This window comes from Schistocerca gregaria, chromosome 9, assembly GCF_023897955.1.
Source record: "Schistocerca gregaria isolate iqSchGreg1 chromosome 9, iqSchGreg1.2, whole genome shotgun sequence".
In the NCBI taxonomy this organism is placed as follows: domain Eukaryota; kingdom Metazoa; phylum Arthropoda; class Insecta; order Orthoptera; family Acrididae; genus Schistocerca; species Schistocerca gregaria.
The window spans coordinates 93142142-93158773 of NC_064928.1; the positions used below are offsets into that span (position 1 = coordinate 93142142).

Here is a 16632-nt window from a genome sequence, read left to right on the forward strand (position 1 = left end):
CTGTTCTTCCACTAATAGATCCCTCACCGTTGGTCTTACCCAGAATTGTAAGTGAAACAGCCGCAGATTTCTTTATGTTAAAGCAGAAATAAAAACTTCCTGCAAATTATGAGAAATGGGTACGTAAGTTGACGTACTTAATCGAGAATAACCTTATGATGCAATCACAAATCTAATAATAGAGTAATATTTTTATAGTATTATGTTTACAGATGGTTAAGCTTATTGTATTACACCTATGACGAACTAGCTGAATCCCACTTGCCGCTACTGCCGTCTATTGCAAAACGGTGGAAGCGAAGTTGTAGACCTAATATTTATACGCTGACGAGCCAAAGAAACTGGTACACCTACCTAATATCGCGTAAGGGCCGCCGGGAGCACGCGGAAGTGCCGCAACACGACGTGGCATGGACTCGACTATTATCTGACGTAGTGCTGGAGGGAACTGAGACCATGAATCCTGGAGGACTGTCCGTAAATCAGTAAGAGTACGAGGGGGTTGAGATCTCTCCTCGACAGCACGTTGCAAAGCATCCCAGATACGCTCAATAACGTTCATATCTGGGGAGTTTTGTGGCCAGCGAAGGTGTTTAAACTCAGAAGCGTGTTCTGGAGCCACACTCTAGCAGTTCTGGGCGTGTGGTGTGTCGCTTTGTCCTGCTGGAATTTCCCACGTCCGTCGGAATGCACGATGGACAGGAATGGATGCAGGTTATCAGACAGGGTGCTTACGGATTTGTCACCTGTCAGATCAAGAGTTCCATATCTTTCCAACTGTACACGACCCACATCGTTACAGAGCCTCCACCAGCTTGAACAATCCTCTGCTGACATGCATGGTCCGTGACTTCATGAGCATGTCTCCATACCCGTACACGTCCATCGCCTCGATACAATTTGAAACGAGACTCGTCCGACCAGGAAACATGTTTCCAGTCATCAACAGTCCAATGTCGGTGCTGACGGGCCCAGGCGAGGAGAAGAGCTTTGTGTCGTGCAGTCATCAAGGGTACACGAGTGGGCCTTCCGCTCCGAAAGCCCATATCGATTATGTTCCGTTGAATGGTGACACTTGTAGATGGCCTGGCATTGGAATCTGGAGCAATTTGCGTAACGGTTGCACTTCTGTCACCTTGAACGATTCTCTTCAGTCGTCGTTGGTCTTGTTCTTGCAGAATCTTTTTTGCGGCTGTGTCCCTTCGCTCGTGTGCCACGTTAAAACTCACTTAAATCTTGATAACCTGTCATTGTAGCAGCAGTACCGATCTAACAAATGCGCCAGACACTTGTTGCTTTACATAGGCGTCGCCGACCCCACCACCGTATTCTACTTGTTTACATCTCTCTGTATTTGAATATGCATGCCTATGCCAGTTTCTTTTGCGCATCAGTATAATCTCCAGTGAACATCAATAAAACCAACAAACTGCAGGGAATAAAACTGCAGGGACTGATTGCTGACAGGGAGTGGAGGAAAAAAAGTCCAATGAATTTAGATCCGGATATGCATCGTTGCCACGGTAGATGGCGCTGACGAATCACAGTAGTGCTGAACATGTGCAGTGTGTTCCTTGCGTGTTGCGGGCTGTGTGATTGACGCAGCGTGCTGTAAAGCAGCAGAGTGGTCCGGTATCCATGTCGGGAACAAGCCGAGATGGTGTTTGTAGACACGATCTAGACGCAGCTCAATTGTACCAGAACAAGCACTCTCACAGGCGCCAATCGCATCACGCAACATTTCGAGCTCTCTTTGGGCGTCTGTATGGTAATGGGCCCTTGCAGAGAGATTAACGTAAATGTGGACGGCGGACTGTTCCTGCATCAGACCGGGTTCTACATGATATTGAGATGAACCGTAGTACAATCGCTAGGCAAGTTTTCCGCCAACGTGATGTAAGCCAATGTACGATTATGTGTATCCTGCATGACAACCAACTACTATCACCTGCGTGAGTACAAGGATTATCAGATAGTTTTGACGTAGCCGTGCTGCCTCTCGGCCCTTCCCATCCGATTGTTGTTATCTTCAGTCCTGAGACTGGTTTGATGCAGCTCTCCATGCTACTCTATTCTGTGCAAGCTTCATCATCTCCCAGTACGTACTGCAACCTACATCCTTCTGAATCCGCTTAGTGTATTCATCTCTTGGTCTCCCTTTACGATTTTTTACCCTCCACGCTGCCCTCCAATACTAAATTGGTGATCCCTTGATGCCTCAGAACATGTCCTACCAACCGATCCCTTCTTCTGGTCAAGTTGTCCCACAAACACCTCTTTTCCCCAATCCTATTCAATACGTCCTCATTAGTTATGTGATCTACCCATCTAATCTTCAGCATTCTTCTGTAGCACCACATTTCGAAAGCTTCTATTCTCTTCTTGTCCAAACTAGTTATCGTCCATGTTTCACTTCCATACATGGCTACACTCCATACAAATACTTTCAGAAACGACTTCCTGACACTTAAATCTATACTCGAACAAATTCCTCTTCTTGAGAAACGCTTTCCTCGCCATTGCCAGTCTACATTTTATATCTTCTTTACTTCAACCATCATCAGTTATTTTGGTCCCCAAATAGCAAAACTCCTTTACCACTTTAAGCGTCTCATTTCCTAATCTAACTTCCTCAGCATCACCCGACTTAATTCGACTACATTCCATGATCCTCGTTTTGCTTTTGTTGATGTTCATCTTATCCTCCTTTCAAGACCCTGTCCATTCCGTTCAACTGCTCTTCCAAATCCTTTGCTGTCTCTGACAGAATTACAGTGTCATCGGCGAACCTCAAAGCTTTTATTACTTCTCCATGGATTTTAATACGTACTCCGAATTTTTCTTTTGTTTCCTTTACTGCTTGCTCAATATACATATTGAATAACATCGGGGAGAGGCTACAACCCTGTCTCACTCACTTCCCAACCACTGCTTCCCTTTCATGCCCCTCGACTCTAATAACTGCCATCTGGTTTCTGTACAAATTGTAAATAGCCTTTCGCTCCCTGTATTTTACCCCTGCCGCCTTTAGAATTTGAAACAGAGTATTCCAGTCAACATTGTTAAAAGCTTTCTCTAAGTCTACAAATGCTAGAACCGTAGGTTTGACTTTCCTTAATCTTTCTTCTAAGATACGGCGTAAGGTCAGTATTGCCTCGCGTGTTCCAACATTTCTACGGAATCCAAACTGATCTTCCCCGAGGTCTACTTCTACCAATTTTTCCATTCGTCTATAAAGAATTCGCGTTAGTATTGTGCAGCTGTGACTTATTAAACTCATAGTTCGGTAATTTTCACATCTGCTTTCTTTGGGATTGGAATTATTATATTCTTCTTGAAGTCTGAGGGTATTTCGAATGTCTCACACAAATTGCTCACCAGATGGTAGAGTTTTGTCTTGACTGGCTCTTCATCCGATTTGTCGTACACAAACACCATCTAGACTAGTTCGCACCGTGAATACCGGACTACTCTGCTTTCATCAATCACACAGCCTGCACCAAACAAGGAACACACGGCACTTGCTCAGAGGAACTGTCATTCGTCAGCGCCATTTACCGTTACAAAAGATGCATTTCCGGTCACATGATCGTAGGACCTTTTTTCCTCCACTTGCAGTCAGGAACACGTCCGAGCAGTTTGTCGGCTTCATTAATGTTCACCCTGTATATACCGTTTCTAAGCACCAGTAAACTGAGGATCTCTCGTAAACCCGTTGTTATTACCGTACGATTCTTTGTAACAAAATGACGGGAAACGTCATACTGCTGGTTAAAAATTATTGTAACTTGCATGTCATAAAAATGTGCCCTTTCAAGGCAGGGGGACACTGAGGATCCGTGAGAAACCCACTGCTCTCGGTACAGTTCGTTGTTATTAAGCATCAGTCAATAACATACCTACGATGAAAGGTTTCGGCACATGGTAGTATGTAATGTATAGCCACGACTCATTCGTACTCCGTGGAATGTGACTAGGTGAGGGGCAGAATTGTGTTAATGATTCGCGATCTACTTCATACAGACGGTTTTTTTAACCAACCTAGGCGTTTTCTAATAGATTCTGATTGTTTCTTACTGGTTAAATAAAAGTATTCAGGGTGAAGAAGAATTCGCGCACTTGGATTTCACTGCGCGATTCCTCACCCACTGGCAGTTCAAAAACATCTCTCGAAAAAATTTCGTCCTGCGTATATTACGGGAAGTAAATGGACGTTAAAGATTGGCAATCTGGCAACACTGGAATCACATGTACGGTAACTACGAGGGTGAGTCAAATGAAAACCTTAAATTTGTAATAACAAATCGAAATTTCGCGCCGTTATCCTGTAAGTTGGTAAGCATGCTACAAACAGCGTGCAGAATGGCCTGTAGGTGGCAGCATAGTGCAGATGCACACATACCGTCGCAGTATCAGTATAAAGATGGCCGCCCCACTTGCGACTTGCACCGGGGAAGAACAGCGTTCTGTTATTCGGTTTTTGCGTAGTGAAGGTGTGAAACCTATTGAAATTCATCGACGAATGAATGTTCAGTACGGTGATGCATGTTTGTCACAGAAGCAATTCTACGAATTGAGTAGGAAGTTGGCAAATGGTGTGACTTCAGTGGAAGATGCTCCTTGTCCAGGTCAGGCACAACGAGTTGTGACTCCACAGAACATTGCAGCAGTTGAAGCCATAGTGAAGGAAAACCGCCGAGTAACACTGAATGACATTGCAGCATGTTTACAGATTTAGTCGTGGGTCAGCACAACACGCTGTGCAGGATGTGCTCCAGTTTCACAAAGTGTCTGCAAGGTGGGTGTCACGGCAGCTGACTCCTGAAATGAGAGAACGACGTGTTGATGCTTGTGAAGAACTACTTCGGCGCTTTGAACGAGAAGGTGATGGTTTCCTTGCAAGAATCGTTACTGGGGACGAAACCTGAGTTCACTTCCACCAACCGGAAATGAAGAGAGCGAGCAAGGAATGATGCCATTCCTCATCACCAAAACCGAAGAAGCTTCGAAGAGAACCATCAGAAGGGAAGGTTATGCTGACTCTCTTTTGGGGCGAAAAAGGCGTCTTTTGAAACATTACATGCCTAGATGGACCACTGTCAGCAGTGCATCATACATAGATCTCCTGAAAAATCATCTGCCGCCTGCAATCAAATCAAAGCGACGTGGATTGCTGTTAGCAGGTGTCCTTTTGCAACATGACAATGCAAGGCCCTACGCTGCCCGTAAAACAGTGCAACAATCACAGACCTGCATTTTGTGTGTTCCTCCTCCATCATACTCACCAGACCGTGGCCCAAGTGATTTCCTTATGTTTGGACCACTCAGAGACGCAATGTGAGGAAAGAAGTTCCGTTCTGATGAAGAGGTACGCCACGCGGTGCAAGAGTGGTTGCGCGGACTACCAAAAGATTTTTTTTCTAATGGAATTTATGCACTTTGTAAGCGCTGGAGGACTTGCATTGAGCGTGGAGGAGATTATGTTGAAAAGTGATACAGCTTTGTACCACTGCTGCACATAAATAATATTTAAAAAAATATTTAACGTTTTCATTTGACTTACCCTCGTATCTCCGTCAGAATGTAGAGCAGTGCTGTGCAGTTGGTACAGTGGACATCAGTTTGAATTAGCATGCAAGTGGTCGCGTGTTCGATATTGGGTCGAGGCTTATTTGATTTGATTTGCTGAAAGTATTCTCCGTGGTTCGGTATCCGGCGTCTTAATCGTCATACGGAGAGTACAGTGGGTCTTCTACAAAACATTAGTAGTTACGTACTAGCCGGCCGCGGTGGTCTAGCGGTTCTAGGCGCTCAGTCCGGAACCGCGCGGCTGCTACGGTCGCAGGTTCGAATCCTGCCTCGGGCATGGATGTGTGTGGTGTCCTTAGGTTAGTTAGGTTTAAGTAGTTCTAAGCTCTAGGGGACTGATGACCTCAGAAGTTTAGTCCCATAGTGGTCAGAGCCATTTGAACCATTTATTTTTTTGTTGTATATTGTCACCAGATTCTGCCTCTTAACAGTAAACATGTTCTGAGAAGAAAAAGGTGGGACATTACTTATTGAAAGCCCCTGTGTATTGTGTGTGTGTGTATTGTGTGTGTGTGTGTGTGTGTGTGTGTGTGTGCATGTATGTATGTATACATACATACATAACAGATTGATCGCCCTGCCCCTATCCACAGGTTTTAGGCAACCCTCAACACCTTACAGTATCACCCATGTAGTACTACGGAAAAATGAACAGGACCTTTTTGTAGCAAATTTGATGTAGTTAAATTTTGTACTGGGATTTTTTTTCCATAGAGGATGCAGTTCTCGAATTATCCAAGAAAACGTACATGCATTCAGCATTTTCTCGATATGGACTGGGTGAGGTGGTGTATGGCTAACCGCCCTCGCTTTGTATTCGAGAGTCCTGCGTTCAGATTTTGGGTTGGCCATTCCGTATCCAACCAAGGACGCACGCCAGCCTTGTAGCACAGTTGTAGGGTGGGGGCAAGAAGTGGGCGTGTACACTTCCAGCCACTTGGTGTCAAACGGTGTTGGCAATTTTCAACATAAAAAAATAGTACTGGCAGACCGTCTCAGCAGCTTCTTTTGGTGTAGTCTGTCTGTGTGGGAAAAAAAGCAGTGCAGATTTCGACATAACAGAATGGACCATTACCTTGTGAGTGCTATACGATAGCGATAGCCCGTTTCAACTCTAGCTTCATGCTGTACTCGCTGATCTTAACGACTGACGAGTGAAACCCCTGAAGCCCGCAAAATTTTTTATATCCTCGTCGACTCTCGACCAGCGTTCTCGGCCCAGTGCCACTCTGCCCGCGGCTGGGTCAGTTGCGTAAATTAAAAGATAAAAGTATGATTTGTTGATTGATCAAAATATACACACGGATGAATGGAAAATGAATATTTTACACAGTGTAGAAGACGGTGGTCAATAGGATGTGTTAAAAGATAAAAGCCGATGTCTTGATTGATGATTGAAATACTGTAGAATCATAGGCGAGTGAAGTGGAGAGTGTAGCTAAACTGCCAGGGATATGGTTGTCATGGAACTGTAGCCTCTGGGGTGGTGGTAGGTGAGGTGTTTGATTGGGCGCATGTTTGGAGGAGGGATTTGGGAGGGTGAAGAGGGATTTGGATGGAGAGGAAGGAAGCACTTACAAGGGGAGGAGGGGTGACTTCTGCTGGATCTGGTAGGACAGGTACACATCAGGGCGGATGTTATGGTCAGATAAGGGAAGGCAGGAACAGGATGTGGGGAGCGTGGAGGTGGAGGAATGTGGTGGCAGAGGCGCGGCAGAGTACCGGGATCAGAAAATGTTCAAATGTGTGTGAATTCCGGAGGGACCAAACTGCCATCTGTCTCTAGGCCGGCCGCTGTGACCACGCGGTTCTGGGCACTTCAGTCCGAAACCGCGCGACTGCTACGGTCGCAGGTTCGAATCCTGCCTCGGGCATGGATGTGTGGGTTGTCATTAGGTTGGTTAGGTTTAAGTAGTGCTAAGTTCGGCAAATGGTAGACCACGCACGAGCGCTGCAGCGTTTGCCGCCTTGGGTTCACGGTCATCGATCATTCTCCATGCAGTCCCGACTTGGCTCCAAACGATTTTCATATCTTTCCAAAAGACTTTGATGTTGATGAGGCGGTGCAAATAGATGTGGAATTGTGGAGCCGTTGAGAGAAATGTGTTCGTCGCCAGGGTTGACAACATAAATATGTAGTGAAAAGTAAAGAAGTAGAATGTTAGTAGCTTCGTTTTACTTTAAATTTTTGTTTGTTTGGAAGAGTCATCTGACTGGTTTGATGCAGCCCTCCAAGAATTCCTCTCCTGTCCTAACCTCTTCATCTCAGAGTAGCAACCTACGTCCTTAATTATTTGCTGGATGTATTCCAGTTTCTTTCTTTCTGTACAGTTTTTTACCCTCTACAGCCTCCCTCTAGTACTATGGAAGTTATTCCGTGATGTAACATATGTTCTACCTTCCCGTCCCTCTTCTTCTCAGTATTTTCCGTATATTCGTTTGCTCGTCGATTCTGTGGAAAACCACCTCATTTTTTACCTTATCAGTCCACCTAATTTTCAAGATTCGCCTGTAGCACCACATCTCAAATGCTTCGATTCCTTTTTGTTCCGATTTTCCCACACTCTGTCTTTCACTACCACACCATGCTGTGTTCCAGACGTACATTCTCAGAAACTTCTTCCTCTAATTTATGCCTGTGTTTGATAGTAGTAGGCTTCTCTTGACCAGAAATGCCATTTTCGCCAGTGTTACTCTGCTTTTGATGTCCACCTTGCTCCGACTGTCGTGGATTACTTTGCTGCCTAGGTAGCAGAATCCTTGAATTTCATTTACTTAGTGATCACCAGTTATGATAAGAATCACGCTGTTCTCATTTCTTATACTTTTAATTACTGTCGTCTTTCTTCGTTTTACTCCCAATATATATTCTGTAGTCATTAGACTGTTCATTCCATTCAGCAGATCCTGGAATTCTTATTCACTTTCACTGAGGTCACCACCGAACCTTAACATTTATATCCTTTCACCTTGAATTTTAATCGCACTCCTGACCATTTCTTTTATTTCCACCATTGCTTCTTCGATGTAGAGATTGAACAGGGGGGAGGGGTCGAAGGAGTATCGGCTGATCAGAAAGCCAGTATAAATTTGAAGCCGACCGCGGTGGTCTAGCGGTTCTAGGCGCTCAGTCCAGAAAGCGCGCGACTGCTACGGTCGCAGGTTCGAATCCTGCCTCGGGCATGGATGTGTGTGATGTCCTTAGGTTAGTTAGGTTTAAGTAGTTCTAAGTTCTAGGGGACTGATGTCCACAGATGTTAAGTCCCACAGTGCTCAGAGCCTTTTGAGCCATTTGAATCACCTGTCGGATATTTTTTGAACGTATTCTTTTGGTTCTAATAAAACCCCGTGTCATTCCAAGCATGTGTGCCAATTTGTACATCTCTATCTACATTATTCCGTGATTTATTCAGTTTTCAAATTTATACTGACTTTTTGATCACCCAGTACATCCCTGTCGTACACACTTTTTAATCTGAACACTTTTGGTCTTCCACTCTTGATACTCCCACTTTGTCCTTGTACATATTGTACGTTACCCGTCTTTCCCCGTGGCTTATCCATATTTCTTATTCAGTACGCCCTCTTTCTTGTGTTACTTTGTTGAAGTGTTAATGTAAGATTACAGCTCTTAATGAGTAGATTTTTACAAGATTTTAAAACTGGTCAATAATTACACGGAATACTGAAAACGAAACTTGTGTTTCTCCTGGGAACCATTAGATAGGCAACCTGCCAGTCGGATCGGGAGGTGGTCTGCTAAGTAGAGATTTCCGAGCTACTGTACGTTTTTTTTTTTTTTTTTTTTTTTTTTTTTTTTTTTTTTTTTTTTTTTTTTTTGCCTGGGCTGTGACGTAACGCCGCCGTTTTGTCTGGTGTGTCCCGCAGTGCTGCTGAGCGAGCCGATCGAGAACGACGAGCTGCAGTTCAAGACGCTCAAGATCACCGACTTCGGGCTGGCGCGCGAGGTGGACAAGACGACGCGCATGTCGGCGGCCGGCACGTACGCCTGGATGGCGCCCGAGGTCATCAAGACGTCCACCTTCTCCAAGGCCAGCGACGTCTGGAGGTGAGCCCCGCCAAGGCCGGCGCGCGCCGCTCCTCTCCTCTCCTCCTCTCCTCCCAAATACTCAGCCACGCCGCCCTCACCCGGTCTCCGCATGGCGCCCGCTTACCACCCTACACTCCACTCGCCACCCTGCCCGTCCAAAATACTTCCGGCTCAAGTCGACACCGGCCCTCTGACGTTGTCGTGCTCTGTTGTATTCATCAAATGAACTACAAGATGCTCAAACGGCATATCTAACTAATTTTATTTTATTGTATTATTATTATTATTATTTTTTTTTTTTGACCAACCGATATTTGGAAAGTAATTACGTACAGAAGGTACGCATATGTACATGCTGGAACGTGGTTTCTCTGGCTGTTCATTGTCTTGAAACATGCATGATGGTCACATCTTCCCCCCCCCCCCCCCCCCTTCTACTCTCTAGAGGAACGGTAGGTTCCAAATGATTGGTAAAGATCACAGGTAGTCTCAGTCTTCAAGAAGGGTCGTCGAGCAGATGCGCAAAACTATAGACCTATATCTCTGACGTCGATCTGTTGTAGAATTTTAGAACATCTTTTTTGCTCGCGTATCATGTAGTTCCTGGAAACCCAGAATCTAATTTGTAGGAATCAACATGGATTCTGGAAACAGCGATCGTGTGAGACCCAGAAAATATTAGATACAGGCTCCCAGGTAAATGCCATTTTCCTCGACTTCCGGAAGGCGTTCGATACAGTTCCGCACTGTCGCCTGATGAACAAAGTAAGAGCCTACGGAATATCGGACCAGCTGTGTGGCTGGATTGAAGAGTTTTTAACAAACAGAACACAGCATGTTGTTCTCAATGAAGAGACGTCTACAGACGTTAAAGTAACCTCTGGCGTGCCACAGGGGAGTGTTATGGGACCATTCCTTTTCACAGTATATATAAATGACCTAGTAGATAGTGTCGGAGGTTCCGTGCGTCTTTTCGCGGATGATGCTATAGTATACAGAGAAGTTGCAGCATTAGAAAATTGCAGCGAAATTCAGGAAGATCTGCAGCGGATAGGCACTTGGTGCAGGGAGTGGCAACTGACCCTTAACATACACAAATGTAATGTATTGCGAATGCATAGAAAGAAGGATCCTATATTGTATGATTGCGTGATAGCGGAACAAAGACTGGTAGCAGTTACTTCTGTAAAATATCTGTGAATGTGCGTGCGGAACGATTTGGAGTGGAATGATCATATAAAATTAATTGTTGGTAAGGCGGGTTCCAGGTTGAGATTCATTGGGAGAGTCCTTAGAAAATGTAGTCCATCAACAAAGGAGGTGGCTTACAAAAACACTCGTTTGACCTATACTTGAGTATTGCTCATCAGTGTGGGATCCGTACCAGGTCGGGTTGACAAAGGAGATAGAGGAGATCCAAAGAAGAGCGGCTCGTTTCGTCACAGGGTTATTTGGTAAGCGTGATAGCGTTACGGAGATGTTTAGCAAACTCAAGCGGCAGACTCTGCAAGAGAGGCTCTCTGCATCGCGGTGTACCTTGCTGTCCAGGTTTCGAGAGGGTGCGTTTCTGGATGAGGTATCGAATACATTGCTTCCCCCTACTTACACCTCCCGAGGAGATCACGAATGTAAAATTAGATAGATTCGGAGGTTTTCCGGCTGTCGTTCTTCCCGCGAACCATACGCGACTGTAACCGGAAAGGGAGGTAACGATAGTGGCACGTAAAGTGCGCTCCGCCACACACCGTTGGGTGGCTTGCGGAGTATAAATGTAAATCTAGCACCTCTAACTGCACTGAAGAGTCAAAGAAACTGGTACACCTGCCATATATACACCGTGAGCACGTAGAAGTGCCGCAACACGACGTGACATGGACTCGTCTAATGTTGAAGTGGTGCAGCAGGGAATGGATACCACGCAACCTGCCGGGCTGTCCAAAAAGCCGTCAGAGTACGAAGGGGTGGAGATCTCTTCTGAGCAGCACGTTGCAAGGCATCCCAGAGATGCCCAAAAATGTTAATGTCTGAGGACTATGGTGGCCAGCGGAAAACTTTAAACTCTGAAGAGCGTTCCTGGACCCACTCTGTAACGATTCTGGACGTGAAAGGGTGTCGCATTGTCCTTCTGGAATTGCTCAAGTCCGTCTGAATGCACAATGGGCATGAATGGATGCAGGTGATCAGACAGGATGCTTACGTACGTGTCACCTGTCGGAGTCGTATCTAGACATGTCAGGGGTCTCACATCACACCAACTGCACGCGCCCCACATTATTACAGAGCCTCCACTAGTCCCCTGTTGACATGCAGGGTCCATGGATTCATGAGGTTATCTCCATTCCCATACACATCCATCCGCTCGACACAATTTGGAACGAGACTCGTCCGACCAGGCAACATGTTTCCAGTCATCATCAGTTCTAATGTCGGTGTTGACGGGCCCAGGCGAGGCGTAAAGCTTTGTGTCATGCAGTGATCAAGGATACATGAGTGGGCTTTCGGCTCCGATGATGTTTTGTTGAATGTTTCGCACGCTGACACTTGTTGATGACCCAGCATTGATATCTGCAGCAATTTTCGGAAGGGTTGCACTTGTGTTACGTTGAACGATTCTCTTCAGTCGTCGTTGGTACCGTTCTTGCGGGATCTTTTTCCAGCTGCAGCGATGTCGGACATTTGATGTTTCATCGAATTCCTGATATTTACGGTACACTCGTGAAATGGTCGTACGGGAAAATCCCCACTTCATCCCTACCTCGGAGGTGCTGTGTCCTGTCGTCCGTGCGCCGACTACAACACTATGTTCAAACCTGCCATTGTAGCAGCAGTAACCGGTGTAACAACTGCGCCAGACACTTATCATATATAAGCTTTGCCGATCGCAGCGCCGTATTGTGCCTGTTTACATATCTCTGTATTTGAATACGCATGCCTATACCAGTTTCTTCGGCGCTTCAGTGTCCATGGTACCAGAAATCTTTTCAAGTCCCAAATATCTATCGTGTATATATGCGGACTGTAGCGACTAATGAAAATTTGTGCCAAGGCCAGCATTCGAACCAGGGTCTCCTGCTCAGCTGGCAGATGCCTTAACCACTGCGCCGCAGTGACGCTGTGGCTTTCCACAGTTGCACGAAATACTCTAGCACGACTCCCTCTTCAATTCGAATGTAGTAGATGATGTTTGACACTCATTTGAATAGAGTATCTGTGCCTGAGTTTCACGCAGTATCCCCCATTTCGTTCGATGCTAAGATTGTAATCCGTGACACAGCACTCGTTAAAGCCTGTGCTATGGTAAGTGAGCGGGATTCACCGTATGAGAAAGGATTTTCATGTCGATATCGACCGCGTGTACCTGAATGCTGGCAAATCAGACTTACATCCACTCTGTAATAACAGTGATCCGTCAAGCAAGTTCGAAATGCAATTACACGTCAGGATGGATCAAAAGCAACCCAGAAGATGCTACCAATTTGATAATAATACCGTCGCCAGCCTAATTAGGCATTAACTGAGTTTCTTCCCTACACAAGTTGGTATATATTCATGCAAGACAAGTTGTAACACTGCATAATATAGTAGAATTTTAAAACCAGAAAATCTATTGAACTGATAGTTTCACGTTCTGTACTGATATGGAAAACCATGAATACATAACACTACACTATAAAGTATACTACAAAACTTTATAGTGTCTATTAATCTGATTAAAATCGGCATAGGTTACCCTAGAAATTGCACTTTCGTGCCACACACAAAATGTCAATTTTGATAAAGATAAAACACTGATAAATTTTAACCTTTATATTGACTTTAAGTTTTGCTGGTCAAACCAATTTAGAACATTTCAGAATTTAAAAAAAATGGCTCTGAGCACTATGGGACTTAACATCTATGGTCATCAGTCCCCTAGAACTTAGAACTACTTAAACCTAACTAACCTAAGGACATCACACAACACCCAGCCATCACGAGGCAGAGAAAATCCCTGACCCCGCCGGGAATCGAACCCGGGAACCCGGGCGTGGGAAGCGAGAACCCTACCGCACGACCACGAGATGCGGGCAATGTTCAGAATTCAAATGAATGAGGGTGTACCCCGAAACTGTTATGATCACTGTATTTTAAAAAAATGGTTACCGAATTTATTATGCGTTCAAGATTTCCAGTATATAAGTTACTGCTCTTTTCATCTTATTTATTGCTCATTTAAATGCCTTTAAATCTGTCTCGAAATAATAAACTGCATTACTATATCAGTACTAAAGTTACCTTTCAACTTCGTTAGACCTTCGTTATTCATTTACTGGTTCATTAACAAAACATTCTTTAAACACCGTTCTAGTATAGCTAGTTCTGCAAATAATTATTATTAACCCAAATTTTAATTTTCATTTCGGGACACTCGGATTGCACCACATTTGGAAAGGACCCTGTCTAGGTTAGTTGTGAGGATAAATAAATGATGGAAAACTTCTGGTAAAATATAGGTTATTATTGCACCAAAGAAACACAGTTCACTCTCTGATCCACACGAATACAGTACTAAAAGTTTCAACCTGCTAGTATCGATGCGGCGGTTGGCGGGCGGCAAGATGGCGATGCACAGAGCACACATACAACCACAGCTGTGGCTCTTGACGTATCGGCGTTTTAAATCTTCTTAGTGTCGCAATACGTTTCCATTTAGTGCCTATGGAATTTTGCCATGCTGTGTGGGCGTTGGAACGGCATACCCGAGGCTCAGTGAAGCTGTGTCTTCCAGGAGAGCCTCCTCGCTCCAGCAGGTGTTACTCAAACCAGTGCCAAACTCAAACTACGCACAGTTACAATTTTAAACATCTTACAACAGTTTAAACATGTGTTACATTTCAATTCTATTACAATATTACTTGACATTTGACGTAAACATTAATATTCACATTGAAACTTGTTTACAGTTTTCTTAACATAATGGCATGAAACAAAAAGAAATGAAATCAGAACATCAATTACACAAGTTTATCGTAAAATCAGATGAAAAGAATTGCTTATATGTACAATAGTACAGAGACGTTGTTATTACAAGGTGGCATTCCAATTCTGTTATAGTGTCTTTGTAATGCTGTCCGAGTTTAGGAGGAATACCATTCGGGCTGATGCGTGAATGGGAATTTGGATCGAGGGAGAGGCGTACTGGGATAGTAGTCGCCGCTGTGCCAGGGTGTAGTGGTGGTCTTCGCGCCTGCCTAGTGATCAGAAGGCCCAGGTTCGAATGCCGGGCTTGGTACAAATTTTCATTCATCGCTTCAGTCTGCATATGTACATCATTTCTAGCACAGTTGTTCTCTTTCTGGAAAGTAGGCAATGTCGGCCACGTGACAGTGTATATTCACCGTGAGGGAATTTTGTAGCTTTTCGTTGGACTGCATTCAACAAAAAAATTGAAAAGCAAAATGTGCAGCATCTAGTAGTATCGAGTGACGAATCCACTGGTTTGTTTCCTGTTCAATATGGTTGATAACGATGTATTGAAAGCCATAACCCACTATTTCCGTAGATGGCATTCCTCTGTACCCTGTGCCAGGGTCTTTAGGGCTGTTAAACGCCTCATCAGAAAGAGTCACAGAATATACACAGTGGAAGAATGTTGAGAGCTTATCAAAAAGAGCAATGTGTCTAGACGTTTCTCAACCAAAGTGAATTCAGATAATATTCTAGCTTCCAAGAAATGATGCCACAGGTTCTGCAAAAATGTGACTGTCAGATGAGACACAAGGAAGTTGTACTGGATGGGTACATAAATTCGTGCTGTTTTTTCATAACGTTAATGGACATAACGTATATACGTAACAGAGACTTTGGTCATCAGTAACATATTCTCCCTCACTATTTACAAGTCTGCCAACGTTTTGTAGCTAGGATGATTGCAGGTACTAGTAGATGGGAACAATGGCGGGAGGGTGTACACAGTGAGGAAATCAAAGAAAACTGGGAATGAACTCTATAGATGTAGCAGTGAGGGCGAACAGGCTTAGATGGTGGGGTCATGTTACACGCATGGGAGAAGCAAGGTTACCCAAGAGACTCATGGGTTCAGCAGTAGAGGGTAGGAGGAGTTGGGGTAGATCAAGGAGAAGATACCTGGATTCGTTTAAGAATGATTTTGAAGTAATAGGCTTAACATCAGAAGAGGCACCAATGTTACCACTGAATAGGGGATCATGGAGGAATTTTATAATGGGGGCTGCGCTCCAGACTGAACGCTGAAAGGCATAATCAGTCTTAAATGATGATGATGATGATGATGATGATGATGATGCCAACGTTGTGATAGCTTTTCGATTTCGCGACTGTAGAAATCACGTGGTTTTGAGGCGAAGACCTCATCGAGCCATGGTGGAGCGCATTTTCATCCGTAAAAGAAGTTTCAACCCAACTCCAGTGTAGTGCTTTTTGTCAGTCTAGCGTGCGTCACCGTGGAGTAGATCACATCACGCAGTCTTCCTAGTCGTTGTTCTGGGATTGTGCTCGCAAGACGTCGGAGTCGTTGACAAATGTCAGCAGTGATGGTTACACATCTGGGAAGCAATTCGTAGCACAGCACACTGTTGCTATTTCACCAGATGCATTACATTACCTTTGTGGATGCGCCCAGATTTTTGCAGGGGGACTTGCTCCTGTGTTGCAATGATCACAGTTCACCACATTTTCCAACTCACCACATTTACTAGTTCTCGTGGTCACCAACGTAGGTCACTGTGGATTAATGCATCCAAACGATCTTCATCAAACCGCGAAGGTCTTCCTGAACATAAGACTCCTTAAAACGACAATACCATTTTCTTGCTGTGGTCCATCCAATAGCATTATCCCCATGCACCGCCCATATGTTTCAGGCTGACTGCGGTGCTGCCACCCCTCTATTGAACTCAGACAGAAGAATATGTCAAACATGTTCCGATTTCTCCACTTGCCACTCTACTGTCCACAGCTCCACTCACTATCCC

General features: G+C 44.7%; 1 protein-coding gene across 1 annotated transcript in view; it reads left to right on the forward strand.

The window, feature by feature from the left end:
• The window catches only part of LOC126292316 (mitogen-activated protein kinase kinase kinase 11-like), a 576187-nt gene that overhangs the window by 413865 nt on the left and 145690 nt on the right, over positions 1 to 16632 (forward strand). Inside the window, exon 2 of the mRNA XM_049986253.1 lies at positions 9478 to 9658. Coding sequence (XP_049842210.1) covers positions 9478 to 9658 — 181 coding nt within the window. The remainder of the gene's footprint in view (positions 1 to 9477; positions 9659 to 16632) is intronic.